Source organism: Oncorhynchus masou, chromosome 24 (genome assembly GCF_036934945.1).
Source record: "Oncorhynchus masou masou isolate Uvic2021 chromosome 24, UVic_Omas_1.1, whole genome shotgun sequence".
Lineage (NCBI taxonomy): Eukaryota > Metazoa > Chordata > Actinopteri > Salmoniformes > Salmonidae > Oncorhynchus > Oncorhynchus masou.
The window spans coordinates 117674861-117695300 of NC_088235.1; the positions used below are offsets into that span (position 1 = coordinate 117674861).

At 46.9% G+C, this 20440-nt stretch overlaps 1 protein-coding gene across 1 annotated transcript in view; it reads left to right on the top strand.

Moving 5' to 3' along the window:
- The first annotated feature begins 859 nt into the window (after window positions 1-859).
- Window positions 860-20440, top strand: part of LOC135513325 (protein XRP2-like) — a 32853-nt gene continuing 13272 nt past the window's right edge. The window contains exons 1-3 of the mRNA XM_064936245.1: window positions 860-1201; window positions 3306-3974; window positions 18882-18996. Coding sequence (XP_064792317.1) covers window positions 1046-1201; window positions 3306-3974; window positions 18882-18996 — 940 coding nt within the window. The 5' untranslated portion in view covers window positions 860-1045. The remainder of the gene's footprint in view (window positions 1202-3305; window positions 3975-18881; window positions 18997-20440) is intronic.

Sequence of the window (20440 nt, forward strand, 5' to 3'; positions counted from 1 at the left end):
TTATGCCAGTGACAACCACATTGAGCTCCCTTCTATAGATGGTTATGCCAGTGATAACCACATTGAGCTCCCTCCTATAGGTGGTTATGTCAGTGATAACCACATTGAGCCTCCTCCTATAGGTGGTTATGTCAGTGATAACCACATTGAGCCTCCTCCTATAGGTGGTTATCATACCAAAACATAACCCACAGACATGTACCTTAATGTAAATTGTCATGAGACTTTGCCACACCAAAGTGGGAAAATGTGTGAAATGTGTCCCTCTGGGCCATGTCTTTAATCATTGTGTAATCCAAATTTGGCTCTTAATGTGTTTTTTAAAATGTTAATTCAGAATGTATTATTGTTTTTTTTACTGTGAGAAATAAAAACCAAATTCTGTTGTCATTGATATCAGAAAAGGGTCAAACTGACTGACTGGCCGACTGCCTGAATGTTACGTTTGCTACCAAATAAGTTGTTTTCAGCAATTGTCAAAAAACAACTCCAAAACGCCATTCCTTCCCCAACAGGCTGAACAGGTTTAATGAACGTGTGTAAACACGTGCCCTAACAAGCGTTCTAATCACGTTAACACACTGGACAGGTGAAAAAATCACGTGTACAAAAATGACATTTGACACTTGAAAAAAGCAAGTGAAAAATGACAATTACAAGCGTTCAGAAGAGTCCGGGTGAAAGACGATTTTGTGACTTTGTGACTGTGCTAACTCTGGTCGAGCACCAAAACGAGCACGGCACTGATTTGATTGGCTGCTATTGACCACGTTGCTCCATCCACGCCTGTCTGTTAGGTTACGCCCTTCTGTTCTGTGATTCGCTGTTACTAAGTAACGGATTGCAAAGTATCGATTGGTTGTTGACTGGGTAAGGAAACGGGAAGCTCAAATGCAGGTTTCGTGCGTGATAAGCCCGAAACTGAGGTGTCTCGAAGACAGAAATACCTGTATATTTCTTACAAAGTAGGCAAGATAACTTCTCGGGACAGACTCTAGTCATATATTACTATTCACCTTTGGTGGTTTGTCGTTAATAGGACAAAATGGGTTGCTGGTTTTCCAAAAAATCGAAAAGAAAATCACCCGAAAAAGAACCTACGACGACGGTAGAAGAGAACACGACCAGCAACAACATTGCCCTCAGCAGCAATGCAACTGAGGATCCACCTAAACAATACAGCTGGGACAAACGTGAAAAGGTTTGAAGGAGATGCATGCATGGCGAGGGAGACTAACTAGCGACATGGTTGTAACTGTAACAAACGTGTCAAAGACTTTTCAAGTCAGGGATTTTCTCAAGTGCTTATGAACCAATTATCTGGGTTTATATACATTATTGTTGCTAACAGACTGCCTTGAAAACAGATTGTAGCAAACAAGGTTAGGGTGATACACAGGTATATTTTGTCTACCTAGCTAGCCTGGGAGCTCGATAGATAGAGCTCATTATCGGCTTAAAGTCAGTCCAAGACACGTAACAATTTTGTTTGGCAGCTCGTTGGTCATGTACCTGAATACACCGGATTTGCATATAAACAGTTACAACCGATATTCGCGCTTACAAACCTCAATAGCTGTGAAACTGAGCTACAAACTCCAAATAAGTTTCATGATTTTGGAAAAATTGTGCACAACAATGCATAGGTCTTATTTTCAAGATTGGAACATTAATTTTCTTTCCAAAGCTAATAAACATGTGGAAATGTGAGCAGCATTTTGTATTCCTAGTTGTAAACAAAGCACAAACTTTTTTTTACATTCGAATTTCAGAAGCTCCTTGGACATGTGACCTACTGACTTCAAACAAGGTTCAGAATGTCCACTCAGTGGCCCTACATGTTGCACACCCTTTAGTTTGTCCATTTTCATCTCACACGATTTTACATTCATTTTGTAATCATGAGAATTTTAATAGCTCCTTGGTCATGTGACCTACTGACCTCCAATTACTCCACGGACTGGCGGAGATGGGCGCCGCGAGGAGTCCAGCGCGATAACGTGACCGATCCTGGAGAAGCTGACAGGAGCCCCGGGGAGAGTTCTCTTTTCTTTGTGAAGGGCGCCCTGGAATGTGTTCGCCCCGAGGGGCCCAAGCCCTGAAAGGCTTTGCCGTTTCGGCAGCGTCTGGTGAGCTCTCGCTGGCCCTTAAATCTGGGGGAGAGGGTGTAAATCTCACTCCGGGCCGTACCCATATCCGCAGCAGGTCTCCAAGGTGAACAGCCTCTGGCAGGTGGGGAGTTTGATTGGGGTGGTACACCTGTCAAACGGTAACGCAGGTCTCCAAGGTGAACAGCCTCTGGCATGTTAGAACAATGTAGATAAGGGAAGTTGGCAAGTCAAATCCTGTAACGTCGGGATAAGGATTGGCACTGCGGGCTGGTTCGGTCGGGTGCGAAGTGGGGCTCGAGCCGCGGCTGGGGAAGCAGGCGCTCCGTCGTCCTCTTGCCACCATTGGAAGTTCAATGCCACTTTAATAATGTTTACATACCCTACATTACTCATCTCGTATGTATATACTGTACTCTATATCATCTACTGCATCTTGCCATCTTTATGTAATGTATCACTAGCCACTAAACTATGCCACTTTGTTTACATACCCTACATTACTCAACTCATATGTATATACTGTACGCTATACCATCTACTGCATCTTGCCACTTTATGTAATGTATCACTAGCCACTAAACTATGCCACTTTGTTTACATACCCTACATTACTCCTCTCATATGTATATACTGTACTCTATACCATCTATGCTGTTCGGCCATCACTCATTCATATATTTTTATGTACATATTCTTATTCATTCCTTTGCACTTGTGTATTTTTTTTACATTTTTTTACCTTTATTTAACCAGGCAAGTCAGTTAAGTACAAATTCTTATTTTCAATGACGGCCTAGGAACAGTGGGTTAACTGCCTGTTCAGGGGCAGAACAACAGATTTGTACCTTGTCAGCTCAGGGATTTGAACTTGCAACCTTTCGGTTACTTGTCCAATGCTCTAACCACGAGGCTACCCTATAAGGTAGTTGTTGTGAAATTGTTAGTTTAGATTACTTGTTGGATATTACTGCATGGTCGGAACTAGAAGCACAAGCATTTCGCTACACTCGCATTAACATCTGTTAACCAGGTGTATGTGACAAATAAAAATGGCTTTGATTTGATTCTTGTCCTGTCCCCCTGCAGGTTGACCCTAAGGAACTAATGTCTGTCTCTATGCAGGTTGATCCTAAGGAACTAATGTCTGTCTCTATGCAGATTGACCCTAAGGAACTAATGTCTGTCTCTATGCAGGTTGACCCGAAGGACTTCATGCTAACGGGGCTGAAGGACGCCACAGTGGGCCGTCTGCCAGGCAAGCTGAACGGACAGCAGTTTGTCATCCAGGACTGTGACAACTGTAAGATCTTCGTGTTGGACCACTCCGCCACCATCACTATCGACGACTGCACTAACTGCTGCATCGTTATGGGGCCAGTGAAGGGCAGTGTGTTCTTCAGGGACTGTAAGGACATCAAGTGTGTGGTGGCCTGCCAGCAGTTCAGGACCAGGGACTGTAAGAAGATGGAGGTGTTCCTGTGTTGCGCCACTCAGCCCATCATCGAGGCGTCCACGGGGATGAAATTCGGCTGCTTCCAGTACTACTACCCCGAGCTGGCCTTCCACTTCAAGGACGCAGGCCTCAGCATCTTCAACAACAACTGGAGCAACGTCCATGACTTCACGCCCGTCTCAGGGGAGACCAACTGGAGCCTGCTGCCTGAGGACACTGTGGTGTTGGACCATGTTCCAGCCCCTGACCCGGAGTCAGAGTTTAAATCAGTCCGGATCTCAGCTGAGGCATCCCGCAGCATCGTACCCATGACCAAAGGAGGCAGACGCAAGGAGAGTGACGAGTCCTGTCTGTTTGTGTTCTTCTCTGGGGAGTACACAACTGCTAACGCCCGGAAACTCATTGATGAGGTGAGGAGGAGGTAGAGGGGAGGAAGTCAGTACAGGGTCGTTCCACCTCCAAAAAGCACAAGAATCCTGTTGAATCCCACCAGCTCAGATTTTTCTGGAATCGTTTCTGTTAGAAATGAGATTACTGTTCCTGCAATATTATTTAGTTGAAATATAATTTGATCTCTGAGAAATTAAGATAATTTATTGATAAGATTCATATAATATTTAATAAATATAGTACCTAACATCTGATTTGGACCAACATGTTTTCCCAACAATGAGTCAGACAGGGGGTCAGACACTGTTTTAGACAGGGGGTTAGACAGGGGGTTAGACAGGGGGTTAGACAGGGGGTTTGACACGGGGTCAGACAGGGGGTCAGACACAGGGTTAGATGGGGTTAGACACGGGGTTGGACATGAGGAATCCTAATGTGTGGCCCTTCAGTTATATGAATTATATTAACCAGCTGTTTGAGGTGGTTCTTATAATAATATCTGCTCCTTCCTCAACAAATGCCCCGATACATGGACCCCCCCCCACCCTGACACATGGACCCCCCCCACCCTGACACATGGACCCCCCCCCCACCCTGACACATGGACCCCCACGCCCGACACATGGACCCCCCCACCCTGACACATGGACCCCCACGCCCCGACACATGGACCCCCCCCACCCTGACACATGGACCCCCCCACCCTGACACATGGACCCCCACGCCCCGACACATGGACCCCCCCACGCCCCGACACATGGACCCCCCCACGCCCTGACACATGGACCCCCCCACGCCCCGACACATGGACCCCCCACGCCCCGACACATGGACCTCCCACGCCCCGACACATGGACCCCCCCACGCCCCGACACATGGACCTCCCCACGCCCCGACACATGGACCCCCCACGCCCGACACATGGACCCCCCCCACGCCCGACACATGGACCTCCCCCACGCCCGACACATGGACCTCCCCCCACGCCCGACACATGGACCCCCCCACGCCCGACACATGGACCCCCGACACATGGACCCCCCCACGCCCCGACACATGGACCCCTCCCTCCCTCCACGCCCCAACACATGGACCCCCACACCCCGACACATGGACCCCCCACGCCCCGACACATGGATCTCCCCACGCCCGACACATGGACCCCCCTCACGCCCAACACATGGACCCCCCATCCACGCCCCAACACATGGATGGGATCCCCCTCCACGCCCCAACACATGGCCCCCCCTCCACGCCCAAACACATGGACCACCATGACATGTTGAATAGCCCCCCTACCTACAACAGGTAAACAGGAGTCTCCATGATGACATGTTAAATAGGCCTACCTACAACAGGTAAACAGGAGTTGCATGGACACGCCCTGACACATGGACCCCCCCAACACATGGACCCACGCCCGACACATGGACCCCCCCCCAACACATGGACCCCCCCTCTCCACGCCCCAACACATGGATGGATCCCCCTCTCCACGCCCCAACACATGGATGGATCCCCCTCTCCACGCCCCAACACATAGAAGGACCCCCCTCCCTCCACGTCCCAACACATGGACCCCCCTCCCTCCACGCCTCAACACATGGACCCCCACGCCCCAACACATGGACCCCCGCCCCCTCCACGCCCCAACACATAGATGGATCCCCCCCCTCCACGCCCCAACACATGGATTGGACCCCCCCCCCCTCCACGCCCCAACACATGGATGAATCCCCCTCCACGTCCCAACACATGGACCCCCCCTCCACGCCCCAACACATGGATGGATCCCCCCTCCACGCTGCAACACATGGATGAGATCCCCCCTCCACGCCCCAACACATGGATGAGATCCCCCTCCACGCCCCAACACAAGGATGGGATCCCCCTCCACGCCCCAACACATGGATGGGATCCCCCTCCACGCCCCAACACATGGATGGGATCCCCCTCCACGCCCCAACACATGGATGGGATCCCCCTCCACGCCCCAACACATGGATGGGATCCCCCTCCACGCCCCAACACATGGATGGGATCCCCCCTCCACGCCCCAACACATGGATGGGATCCCCCTCCACGCCCCAACACATGGACCCCCCCTCCACGCCCCAACACATGGACCCCCCCTCCCTCCACGCCCCAACACATGGACCCCCCCCTCCCTCCACGCCCCAACACATGGACCCCCTCCCTCCACGGCCCAACACATGGACCCCCCTCCCTCCACGCCCCAACACATGGACCACCCATGACATGTTGAATAGCCCCCCTACCTACAACAGGTAAACAGGTGTCACGACGTGCGCTTATGCTGCTGACTCCTCCTACTCACGTGACTCCAGCCAATAGTGGACTGAGCTGCATGCGTCAGTTCCCCTTCAACCCCCCCCCCCCGGCCTTCCACCACATCTCACTCAACAACAGCCTGCCTCACTGTCAGTTCTCTCTCAACACCCCCCCCCCCCCCCCCCCCCCCCCCCCCCCCGGCCTTCCACCACATCTCACTCAACAACAGCCTGCCTCACTGTCAGTTCTCTCTCAACACCCCCCCCCCGGCCTTCCACCACATCTCACTCAACAACAGCCTGCCTCACTGTCAGTTCTCTCTCAACACCCCCCCCCCCCGGCCTTCCACCACATCTCACTCAACAACAGCCTGCCTCACTGTCAGTTCTCTCTCAACACCCCCCCCCGGCCTTCCACCACATCTCACTCAACAACAGCCTGCCTCACTGTCAGTTCTCTCTCAACACACCCCCCCCCCCCGGCCTTCCACTACATCTCACTCAACAACAGCCTGCCTCACTGTCAGTTCTCTCTCAACACCCCCCCCCCCCCCCCCCCGGCCTTCCACCACATCTCACTCAACAACAGCCTGCCTCCCTGTCAGTTCTCTCTCAACACCCCCCCGGCCTTCCACCACATCTCACTCAACAACAGCCTGCCTCACTGTCAGTTCTCTCTCAACACCCCCCCCCCCGGCCTTCCACCACATCTCACTCAACAACAGCCTGCCTCACTGTCAGTTCTCTCTCAACACCCCCCCCCCCCCCGGCCTTCCACCACATCTCACTCAACAACAGCCTGCCTCCCTGTCAGTTCTCTCTCAACACCCCCCCCCCCCGGCCTTCCACCACATCTCACTCAACAACAGCCTGCCTCCCTGTCAGTTCTCTCTCAACACCCCCCCCCCGGCCTTCCACCACATCTCACTCAACAACAGCCTGCCTCACTGTCAGTTCTCTCAACACCCCCCCGGCCTTCCACCACATCTCACTCAACAACAGCCTGCCTCACTGTCAGTTCTCTCTCAACACCCCCCCCCCGGCCTTCCACCACATCTCACTCAACAACAGCCTGCCTCACTGTCAGTTCTCTCTCAACACCCCCCCCCCCCCCCGGCCTTCCACCACATCTCACTCAACAACAGCCTGCCTCACTGTCAGTTCTCTCTCAACACCCCCCCCCCCGGCCTTCCACCACATCTCACTCAACAACAGCCTGCCTCACTGTCAGTTCTCTCTCAACACCCCCCCCCCCGGCCTTCCACCACATCTCACTCAACAACAGCCTGCCTCACTGTCAGTTCTCTCTCAACACCCCCCCCCCCCCCCCCCCCGGCCTTCCACCACATCTCACTCAACAACAGCCTGCCTCACTGTCAGTTCTCTCTCAACACCCCCCCCCCCCCCCGGCCTTCCACCACATCTCACTCAACAACAGCCTGCCTCCCTGTCAGTTCTCTCTCAACACCCCCCCCCGGCCTTCCACCACATCTCACTCAACAACAGCCTGCCTCACTGTCAGTTCTCTCTCAACCCCCCCCCCCCCCCGGCCTTCCACCACATCTCACTCAACAACAGCCTGCCTCCCTGTCAGTTCTCTCTCAACACCCCCCCCCCCCCCCCCCCCGGCCTTCCACCACATCTCACTCAACAACAGCCTGCCTCACTGTCAGTTCTCTCTCAACACCCCCCCGGCCTTCCACCACATCTCACTCAACAACAGCCTGCCTCACTGTCAGTTCTCTCTCAACACCCCCCCCCCCGGCCTTCCACCTTCCACCACTCACATTTTCACACTTCATATCCAAATTTTCCTGAAATATCTGAATATGTATTGTAACTCAATGATGTAACTTATAGATCTGGATACTGATAACGGCCCAACACTTGAGTTTCAATCTAGGTTTCAGTCGCTTGTTTGGTTTCGGTCGCTTGTTAGGTTTCAGTCGCTTGTTAGGTTTCAGTCGCTTGTTAGGTTTCAGTCGCTTGTTAGGTGTCAGTCGCTTGTTAGGTGTCAGTCGCTTGTTAGGTTTCAGTCGCTTGTTCGGTGTCGGTCGCTTGTTCGGTGTCGGTCGCTTGTTCGGTGTCGGTCGCTTGTTCGGTGTCGGCCGCTTGTTCGGTTTCGGTCGCTTGTTCGGTGTCGGTCGCTTGTTCGGTGTCGGTCGCTTGCTGCAAAAGGACAAGATTTTTGTGCTTTGGCCACAATGGCCAGATTTCCAACTACCAGGTGATTTGTAATTATTTATTTTATCATTGAGGTCCTTCTGATCTAAACTACTGGCCATCCTCCGGATGAGGAAGTGAAACTACTGGCCATCCTCCGGATGAGGAAGAGAAACTACTGGCCATCCTCCGGATGAGGAAGTGAAACTACTGGCCATCCTCCGGATGAGGAAGTGAAACTACTGGCCATCCTCCGGATGAGGAAGTGAAACTACTGGCCATCCTCCGGATGAGGAAGTGAAACTACTGGCCATCCTCCAGATAAGGAAGTGAAACTACTGGCCATCCTCCAGATGAGGACATGTGTCATGGTGTTCACTTCCTCCCTCCTCTACCCAGGCAGTTATTTAGAAATGCAGAACAATTTAAGTTGTTACGGTCATATGAGGCGATGCAATCAATGACAGTCCTTGAGTGAACGACATTGAGACTGTGAGATAATGTTGAATACATTATTATTATTATTATTATTATTATTATTATTATTAGAGACACAATACCAGAACTATCAGCAGATTCAACAGAAGATCTCTTTGTTTCTTGGGACCTAGAACAAGCATCTCTGTTTTGTCCGAGTTTAAAAGTAGAAAGTTTGCAGGTATCCACTTCCTTATGTCTGAAACACAGGCTTCCAGCGAGGGCAATTTTGGGGCTTCACCATGTTTCATTGAAATGTACAGCTGTGTGTCATCCGCATTATGTTTCCGAATGACATCACCAAGAGGTAAAATATATAGTGAAACAATAGTGGTCCTAAAACGGAACCTTGAGGCACACCGAAATTTACAGTTGATTTGTCAGAGGACAAACTGATATCTTTCCGATAGATAAGATCTAAACAAGGCCAGAACTTGTCCGTGTAGACCAATTTGGGTTTCCAATCTCTCCAAAAGAATGTGGTGATTGATTGGTATCAAAAGCTGCGCTAAGGTCTAGGAGCACGAGGACAGATGCAGTTTCAGTGCTATGATGGGTTCTAAAACCAGACTGAAGCGTTTTGTATACATTGTTTGTCTTGAGGAAGGCAGTGAGTTGCTGTGCAAAAGCTTTTACATTTTTTTAAAGAGGAATGGGAGATTCGGTATAGGCCGATAGTTTTTTATATTTTTCTGGGTCAAGGTTTGGCTTTTTCAAGAGAGGCTTTATTTTACTGCCACTTTTAGTGAGTTTGGTGGATAGAGAGACTTGTATTATGTTCAACATAGGAGGGCCAAGCACAGGAAGCAGCTCTTTCAGTAGTTTAGTTGGAATAGGGTCCAGTATGCAGCTTGAAGGTTTCGAGGCCATGATTAAGAGATTTAGTACTAAAAAACCTGTCTCCCTTGATCCTAGGTCCTGGCAGAGTTGTGCAGACTCAGGACAACTGAGCGTTCATGTTACCTGATGAAATTGCTGTATAATATGATCTTGTTGCCATCTGATGCACATTCAGATGTCATAAATCAGCACTGCAGAGCTCTCCCTGTCCGTTGCCGTGCCCTGATTGTAATACTGTTGATGTTATCTGGAAATGTGCATGTACTGTTGCTCGCTCCAATTCTGATTTGAGCTCTGATATCTGCTTCACTGATGTCTGCTCTCGTAAAAGCCTAGATTGTCTGCACATTAACACTTGAAGCTTATTACTTCAAATGGACCAATTGAAAATGTGGGTTCTCAGATGTTGGTCATTACGGAGACGTAGTTAAGGAAGAGAGTTTTGAATACTGATGTTAACCTTTCTGGTTATAACCTTTTTCGGCAAGACAGATCTTCCAAAGGTGGTGGAGTGGCAAATCTTTAAAAAGGATCACATTCAGTGCCCAGTTGTCTCCAAAGCTGTCCCCAAACAATTTGATTTGCTGATTTTAAGCATTAAACTTTCAAATAGCTCTTCGTTGACTGTTTCTGGGTGTTATCGTCCTCCATCCGCACCGGCCTGTAACCTACCTGCCCTAAGCTCAAAAGTGTTGGAAAATCTTGTCAATAATCAACTGACTGGCTTTCTTGATGTCTATAGTATTCTCTCTGGTATGCAATCCGGTTTCCGCTCAGGTTATGGATGTGTCACTGCAACCTTGAAGGTCGTCAGTGATGTCACCCTTGCCCTTGATTCTAAGCAGTGTTGTGCTGCTATTTTTATTGACTTGGAAAAAGCTTTTGATACGGTAGACCATTCCAGTCTTGTGGGCCGGCTAAAGAGTATTGGTGTCTCTGAGGGTCTTTGGCCTGGTTTGCTAACTACCTCTCTCAAAGAGTGCAGTGTATAAAATCAGAACATCTTCTGTCTCAGCCACTGCCTGTCAACAAGGGTGTACCCCAAGGCTCGATCCTAGGCCCCACGCTCTTCTCAATTTACATCAACAACATAGCTCAGGCAGTAGGAAGCTCTCTCATCCATTTATATGCAGATGATACAGTCTTAAACTCAGCTGGCCCCTCCCTGGATTTTGTGTTAAATGTTCTACAACAGAGCTTTCTTAGTGTCCAACAAGCTTTCTCTACCCTTATCCTTGTTCTGAACACCTCCAAAACAAAGGTCATGTGGTTTGGTAAGAAGAATGCCCCTCTCCCCACAGGTGTGATTACTACCTCTGAGGGTTTAGAGCTTGAGGTAGTCACCTCATACAAGTAGTTGGGAGTATGGCTAGATGGTACACTGTCCTTCTCTCAGCACATATCAAATCTGCAGGCTAAAGTTAAATCTAGACTTGGTTTCCTCTATCATAATCGCTCCTCTTTCACCCCAGCTGCCAAACTAACCCTGATTCAGATGACCATCCTATCCATGCTAGATTACGGAGACATAATTTATAGATCGGCAGTTCAGGGTACTCTCGAGCGGCTAGATGTTCTTTACCATTCGGCCATTAGATTTGCCACCAATGCTCCTTATAGGACACATGACTGCACTCTATACTCTTCTGTAAACTTTCATCTCATCGCAAGACCCACTGGTTGATGCTTATTTAAAAAAACCTCTTAGGCCTCACTCCCCCTTATCTGAGATATCTACTGCAGCCCTCATCCTCGACATACAACACCCATTCTGCCAGTCACATTCTGTTAAAGGTCCCCAAAGCGCACACATCCCTGAGTCGCTTGTCTTTTCAGTTCGCTGCAGCTAGTGACTGGAACAAGCTGCAACAAACACTCAAACTGGGCAGTTTGATCTCCATCTCTTCATTCAAAGACTCAATCATGGACACTCTTACTGCCAGTTGTCTGATTTGTGTGATGTATTGTTGTCTCTACCTTCTTACCCTTTGTGCTGTTGTTTGTGCCCAATAATGATTGTACCCTGTTTTTTGCTGCTATCATGCTATGTTGCTACCATGTTGTGCTGCTACCATGTTGTGCTGCTACCATGTTGTGTTGCTGCCTTGCTATGTTGTTGTCTTAGGTCTCTCTTTATGTAGTGTTAGTTAGTGTGTCCATGACACTAGCTGCTAAAGAGACTCTGCAGTTGAGTTCTTTCGGAAAAGTGCACAGAGTTGCAACTGAACATCAGAAACAGGGAAATCAAGGGACATGCTTCCACTGTGGCAAGGCCGGACATCAGGCAGCTGGTAGTCTACATGCTGGTGCAAAGAGCTCTGAGAATACGTCAACGACTGCTCTGTTGAGCAAGAGAACAGATGAGGAAGTTGAGCAAGAGAACAGATGAGGAAGTCACACTGGATTAGCATGGAAATCTGCATGCCATTAAAGCCACAACACTAAACAATACATGAATGGCACTATAACGGTGACCAACGGTGCCTACAAACTGTTAGGGCCGACATAAAGCTGTCCCATTATTTTACTACTGCTACACCTGGCTGTCAGCGGAGTCTTGTCTGGCAGCGAAACAGTTAATTCAGCCTCCTTTAATGTCTTTTAATCAACATACCTGACGTGGCTGACTTGCTTAAACAATTGTGGTTTCTACTGACAATTGAGATGTACGAACTATGGCATAAGGGAACGATGAGCGTAAAAGGGGCAATCTGTAATTTTGATTAAGACATTAATGAGCGAGCTCGGACGGACGTAGTCAATATAACTATTTATTCAGCACTTTTGAAATGTACAACGACAGAATTCGGAACATGGTCCGCTTTCTTCAGTATTCTCCCTGTACACCAAGTCAGAACAGTAGGATAAATAAAGAGGGCATATACACTACAGTTCACAAGTTTGGCGTCACTTAGAAATGTCCTTGTTTTTGAAAGAAAAATACATTTTTGTCCATTAAAATAACATTAAATTGATCAGAAATACAGTGTAGACATTGTTCATGTTGTAGATGACTTAGTAATGGAAAATCTACATAAGCGTACAGAGGCCCATTATCAGCAACCATCACTCTGTCTCTACTACCAGCTACCTCTATACTACCACTCCATGACCAGCTACCTCTATACTACCACTCTACGACCAGCTACCTCTATACTACCACTCTACTACCAGCTACCTCTATACTACCACTCTACTACCAGCTACCTCTATACTACCACTCTACGACCAGATACCTCTATACTACCACTCTACTACCAGCTACCTCTATACTACCACTCTACGACCAGCTACCTCTATACTACCACTCTACTACCAGCTACCTCTATATTACCACTCTACTACCAGCTACATCTATACTACCACTCTACTACCAGCTACCTCTATACTACCAGCTACCTCTATACCACCACTCTACATCCAGCTACCTCTATACTACTGCTCTACTACCAGCTACCTGCAAATTAATTACTTAAATCATACAATGTGATTTTCTGGAATTTTGTTTTAGATTCCGTCTCACAGTTGAAGTGTACCTATGATAAAAATTACAGACCTCTACATGCTTTATAAGTAGGAAAACCTGCAGAATCAGCAGTGTATCAAATACTTGTTCTCCCCACTGTATATGGGTAAACATGAACACGCTAAACAATTAAAAAGGGGAATTAAATAATATGTGTTTGTGATGAGCGCTACTGAGTCAGCTTCATCACAATCTGATTTACATAAGTTCACACCCCTTTGCTATGATACTCCATAAGAAGGTCCGTTGCAGCCAATCCCTTTTGATCATCCTTGAGATGTAACTACAACTTCATTGGAGTCCACCTGAGGCCATTTCAATTGTTTGGACATGATTTAGAAAGAAACACACCTGTGTAAATCATGTCCCACAGTTGACAGAGCACGTCAGAGTAGAAACTATATCATGAAGTCCAAGGAACTGTCATAATTTCTCCCAGATTGGCTCTATATACCCACAGTGGTCAGTTTATTAGGTACACCACCACGTTCCCAAAATGGTTCCCTCCTACAGACAGCGAGTCATGTGCCTTGCTATATAAAGCGGGCAGACAGGCATCAAGACATTCAGTTACTGCTCCATTGAATGTTAGAATGGACAAAACCAGTGACCTAAGAGACTTTGAGCTTGGGTTGATCGTTGGTGCCAGGCGTGCCAGTTCCAGTATCTCAGAAACAGCCTCCTGGGCTTTTCACGCACAACAGTGTCTAGGGTTTACAGAGAAGGTTGCAACAAACAAAAAACATCCAGTCAGCGGCAGTCCTGTGGGCGAAAACAGCTTGTTGATGAGCGAGATCCAAGGAGTATGGCAAGAAACGTGCAAGCTAACAGGCGGGCCACAGACAGACAAATAACGGTGCAGTAAAACAGTGGTGTGCAGACCACCACAGACTGAGGCACTCAAACCTGCTCTCGATTAGCTGTATTCTGCCATAAGCAAACAGGAAAAGGCTCACCCAGAGGCGGTGCTCCTAGTGGCTGGGGACTTTAATGCAGGGAAACTTAAATAATTTTTACCTAATTTCTATCAGCATGTTAAATGTGCAACCAGAGGGATTTTTTTTTTGAGACCACCTTTACTCCACACACAGAGAAGCATACAAAGCTCTTCCTCGCCCCCCATTTGGTAAATCTGAATATAACTCTATCCTACCGATTCCTGCTTACTAGCAAAAATTAAAGCTGGAAGCACCAGTCTATAAAAAAGTGGTCAGATGAAGCAGATGCTAAACGACAGGACTGTTTTGCTAGCACAGACTGGAGTATGTTCTGGGATTCTTCCGATGGCATTGAGGAGTACACATCAGTCACTGGCTTTATCAATAAGTGCAACGAGGACAACGTCCCCACAGTGACTGTTCGTACATACCCCAACCAGAAGCCATGGATTACAGACAACATCCACACTGATCTAAAGGGTAGAGCTGAGGCTTTAAAGGAGCGGGATTCTAACCCGGAAGCTTATAAGAAATCCCGCTATGCCACCGACGAACCATCAAACAGGCAAAGCATCAATACAGGACTAAGTTCGAGTCGTACTACCCCGGTTCTGACACTTGTTGGATGTGGCAGGGCTTACAAACTATTACAGACTACAAAGATAAGCACAGCTGAGAGCTACCCTGTGACACGAGCCTACCAGACGAGCTAAACTACCTCTATGCTCGCTTAGAGGCAACACTGAAACATGCATTATAGCACCAACTGTTCTGGGTTGACTGTGATCACGCTCGCTGTAGTCTGTGTGTAAGACCTTTAAACAGGTCAAGATTCACAAGGCCGCAGGGCCAGACGGATTACCAGGACATGTACTCCGAGCATGCCCTGACCAACTGGCAAGTGTCTTCACTGACATTTTCAACCTTTCCCTGTCGGAGTCTGTAATACCAACATGTTTCAAGCAGACCACCATAGTCCCTGTGCTCAAGAGCACTAAGGTAACTTGCCTAAATGACTAACGATCCATAGCACTCACTTCTGTAGCCATGAAATGCTTTGAAAGGCTGGTCATGGATCACAACACCATCATCCCGGAATCCCTAGACCCACTCCAATTTGCATACTTCCCCAACAGATCCACAGATGATGCAATCTCTATTGCACTCCACACCTCCCTCTCCTACCTGGACAAAAGGAACACCTGTGTGAGAATGCTATTCATTGACTACAGCTCAGCGTTCAACACCATAGTGCCCTCAAAGCTCATCACTAAGCTAAGGACCCTGGGAATAAACACCTCCCTCTGCAACTGGATCCTGGACTTCCTCACCGGCCGCCCCCAGGTGGTAAGGATAGGTAACACTACATCCGCCACGCTGATCCTCCACAGGGGCCCCTCAGGGGTGCGTGCTCAGTCCCCTCCTGTTCACTCATGACTGCACGGCCAGGCATGACTCCAACACCATCATTAAGTTTGCCGATGACATAACAGTGGTAGGCCTGATCACCGACAACAATAAGACAGCCTATAGGGAGGAGGTCAGAGACCTGACCGTGTGGTGCAAGGACAACAACCTATCCCTCAACCTATCCCTCCCTCAAGGCTTCTAAACAGCTTCTACCCCAGGAGCCATAAGACTCCTGAACAGCTAATCAAATGGCTACCCAGACCATTTGCATTGAACCGAGTGGCCCTCCACCTTATCGAACCGATTGGCCCTCCACCTTATCGAACCGATTGGCCCTCCACCTTATCGAACCGAGTGGCCCTCCACCTTATCGAACCGAGTGGCCCGCCACCTTATCGAACCGAGTGGCCCGCCACCTTATCGAACCGAGTGGCCCGCCACCTTATCGAACCGAGTGGCCCGCCACCTTATCGAACCGAGTGGCCCGCCAATGCTAAATTGTTACCACCACTGCAAACAAATAAGAAGGAATTTTGTTTTAAGAATTATTTCTGCCGAGACACCCTCAAAAAGATAGATGATGGCTTCTATCAATGGATTTGTCTGCATCAGACATGCTTTTAAATTAATTATCATAGGCTTAATGACTGGAAGTCTATGGGAACAGCTAGCATGTCATTGCGCTAACATTACAAAAAAAAAAACACTGTGCTGTGCTATGATGTCCAAACTTGTGAAACATAGAAGTTCAGATTTGGTCCGGTCGAACCAGATTTGGTCTTGCTTGGGGATGGAGCTCATTAGAATAATAGCCAAATATGCAAATATATGCAGATATTATATATTTGTACCTTTTTTTGTGTACCTATTTAGGATACATCACCATGAAGACAATGACATTTAGAATTCTGCATTTCTGTACAGATTATTGACCCAGCATTTAATTACCTTAATTCTGTTACAAGGTGTAAATACACTTCACTTTCACAACCAAAACATGTTTTTTTATCAAGGTGTCATTCCATAGCTGACACCCAGTTTTGAGAAAACATGGACATAAAAAAGAAAATGTTACTGTCATTCTGCTACCAGACTTTGCATCAGCACAGCTCTTCCAGGAAATGTGTTTTTGGGAAATCTTCAGTGTAAAATAGTCCTTGTGCATAGAGTTGTATGGTTTGGTTAACTTTAAATCAATGGTTTTTGTTTGGCACACTTTAAAGTGAACAATCTGAGTCTAATTCTGTTACTTTGCCTACGTGTCAAATAAGGACAAGGAGTGGTGGATTGTGTTATGTGGATTTTATTTTAACCTTTATTTAACTATGCAAGTCAGTTAAGAACATTCTTATTTTCATTGACGGTCTACCGGGGAACAGTGGGTTGACTGTCTTGTTCAGGAGCAGAATGACAGATTTTTACCTCAGGGATTCGATCTTGCAACCTTTCAGTTACTCGTCCAAAGCTCTAACCACTAGGCTACCTGCTGCCGATTGGACTGAATGTAATGACCCAGGATTCCATGGGGTTTGTAATGACCCAGGATTCCATGGGGTTTGTAATGACCCAGGATTCCATGGGGTTTGTAATGACCCAGGATTCCATGGGGTTTGTAATGACCCAGGATTCCATGGGGTTTGTAATGACCCAGGATTCCATGGGGTTTGTAATGACCCAGGATTCCATGGGGTTTGTAATGACCCAGTATTCCATGGGGTTTGTAATGACCCAGGATTCCATGGGGTTTGTAATGACCCAGGATTCCATGGGGTTTGTAATGACCCAGGATTCCATGGGGTTTGTAATGACTCACTTTGTCTGAAAAGATTCCACTTATGTTTTCTTCACTTGCTAAAAATGCACTACTGTCTCTTTAACAACAATATATACTATATATACACTACTGTCTCTTTAACAACAAAATATACTAAATATACAGTACTGTCTCTTTAACAACAATATATACTATATATACACTACAGTCTCTTTAACAACAAAATATACTATATATATAGTACTGTCTCTTTAACAACAATATACACTATATATACAGCAGTATGCCATACTGTCTCTTTAACAACAAGATACACTATAAATACAGCAGTATGCCATACTGTCTCTTTAACTACAAGATACACTATAAATACAGCAGTATGCCATACTGTCTCTTTAACTACAAGATACACTATAAATACAGCAGTATGCCATACTGTCTCTTTAACTACAAGATACACTATAAATACAGCAGTATGCCATACTGTCTCTTTAACTACAATATACACTATAAATACAGCAGTATGCCATACTGTCTCTTTAACTACAATATACACTATAAATACAGCAGTATGCCATACTGTCTCTTTAACTACAATATACACTATAAATACAGCAGTATGCCATACTGTCTCTTTAACTACAATATACACTATAAATACAGCAGTATGCCATACTGTCTCTTTAACTACAAGATACACTATAAATACAGCAGTATGCCATACTGTCTCTCTAACTACAAGATACACTATAAATACAGCAGTATGCCATACTGTCTCTTTAACTACAAGATACACTATAAATACAGCAGTATGCCATACTGTCTCTTTAACTACAAGATACACTATAAATACAGCAGTATGCCATACTGTCTCTTTAACTACAATATACACTATAAATACAGCAGTATGCCATACTGTCTCTCTAACTACAAGATACACTAAATACAGCAGTATGCCATACTGTCTCTTTAACTACAATATACACTATAAATACAGCAGTATGCCATACTGTCTCTTTAACTACAATATACACTATAAATACAGCAGTATGCCATACTCTCTCTTTAACTACAAGATACACTATAAATACAGCAGTATGCCATACTGTCTCTTTAACTACAAGATACTTATTTAGAAAAAAGACAGTCAAAATAAATGCTTCGTGGGAATAAAATACGGTGGCCGTTGGTAAGTGGGAATGCCCTCCTAAACATGGACGACTGTCTCTTTCAAAACAAGATAGGTTACTGCCCTGTGAGGTGGATTCCTGCTGCTGCCCTGCTTTAGTGTGCTGCAGGGTGGATTTTGGATCAAATCCATTTCAGTCCGGTCACTTCAGGAAGTCGGCTAAACTGAAATTCCAAATTGAGTTCCTTCCTGGACTGACAGAATATAGTCAACCCTAGTGTGCAGTCAACAATAACACCAACTTCCTGTACAGATGTCGGTTAGTTAATGATGGAAAGGGTTTAACGGTGTCATTGCTTCTTGTCTGTATTAACTCCAGGCCTCTGGGAAAGGGTTTGTGCTGATCCAGACTAAGGAAGTGTCCATGCGCCCAGAGGATGTCAGCAGAGTGTTCCAGAACAATGCAGAGGGACTCCTGGAGTGGATCACCAACGGTAAGCAACACAAGACTGTGTCCCAAATGGCACCCTATTCCCTATGTGGACCAGTGCCCAAAAGTAGTGCTCTATATTGGGAATAGGGTGCCATTTGGGATGCATTCAATCTTGTCAAAAGTAGGGTACTATATAGGGAATAGGGATAACATGTGAAATGCTTGATAATGTATGTGATATCAACAGAGAGGTATTTTTTCTGGGTGATTTAAATATTGACTGGCTTTCATCAAGCTGCCCACTCAAGAAAAAGCTTCAAACTGTCACCAGTGCCTGCAACCTGGTTCAGGTTATCAGTCAACCTACCAGGGTAGATACAAACAGCACAGGAATGAAATCATCAATAAGTATTGATCACATCTTTACTGATGCTGCAGAAATGTGCTTTAAAACAGTATCCAAATCCATCGGATGTAGTGATCACAATACAGTTGCCATATCTAGGAAAAACAAAGGTTCAACGGCGGTGCCTAATATAGTGTATCAGAGGTCATAAAAATAAGTTTTGTAGTGATTCTTATGTTGTTGATGTAAAGAATATTCGTTGGTCTGTGGTGTGTAATGAGGAGCAACCAGACGCTGCTGGTCTGTGGTGTGTAATGAGGAGCAACCAGACACTGCTGGTCTGTGGTGTGTAATGAGGAGCAACCAGACGCTGCTGGTCTGTGGTGTGTAATGAGCAGCAACCAGACGCTGCTGGTCTGTGGTGTGTAATGAGGAGCAACCAGACGCTGCTGGTCTGTGGTGTGTAATGAGGAGCAACCAGACGCTGCTGGTCTGTGGTGTGTAATGAGGAGCAACCAGACGCTGCTGGTCTGTGGTGTGTAATGAGGAGCAACCAGATGCTGCTAGTCTGTGGTGAGTAATGAGGAACAACCAGATGCTGCTAGTCTGTGGTGTGTAATGAGGAACAACCAGATGCTGCTAGTCTGTGGTGTGTAATGAGGAGCAACCAGATGCTGCTAGTCTGTGGTGTGTAATGAGGAGCAACCAGACGCTGCTAGTCTGTGGTGAGTAATGAGGAACAACCAGATGCTGCTAGTCTGTGGTGTGTAATGAGGAGCAACCAGATGCTGCTAGTCTGTGGTGTGTAATGAGGAGCAACCAGACGCTGCTAGTCTGTGGTGAGTAATGAGGAACAACCAGATGCTGCTAGTCTGTGGTGTGTAATGAGGAGCAACCAGATGCTGCTAGTCTGTGGTGTGTAATGAGGAGCAACCAGACGCTGCTAGTCTGTGGTGAGTAATGAGGAACAACCAGATGCTGCACTTGACACATTTATGAAATTGCTTATTCCAGTTACTAATAAGCATGCACCCATTTAAGAAACGACCAAAAACTGTTAAATCCCAGTGGATTGATGAGGGATTAAAAAATGGTATGGTTGAGAGGGATGAGGCAAAATGAATGGCAAATAAGTCTGGCTGCACAACTGATTGGCAAA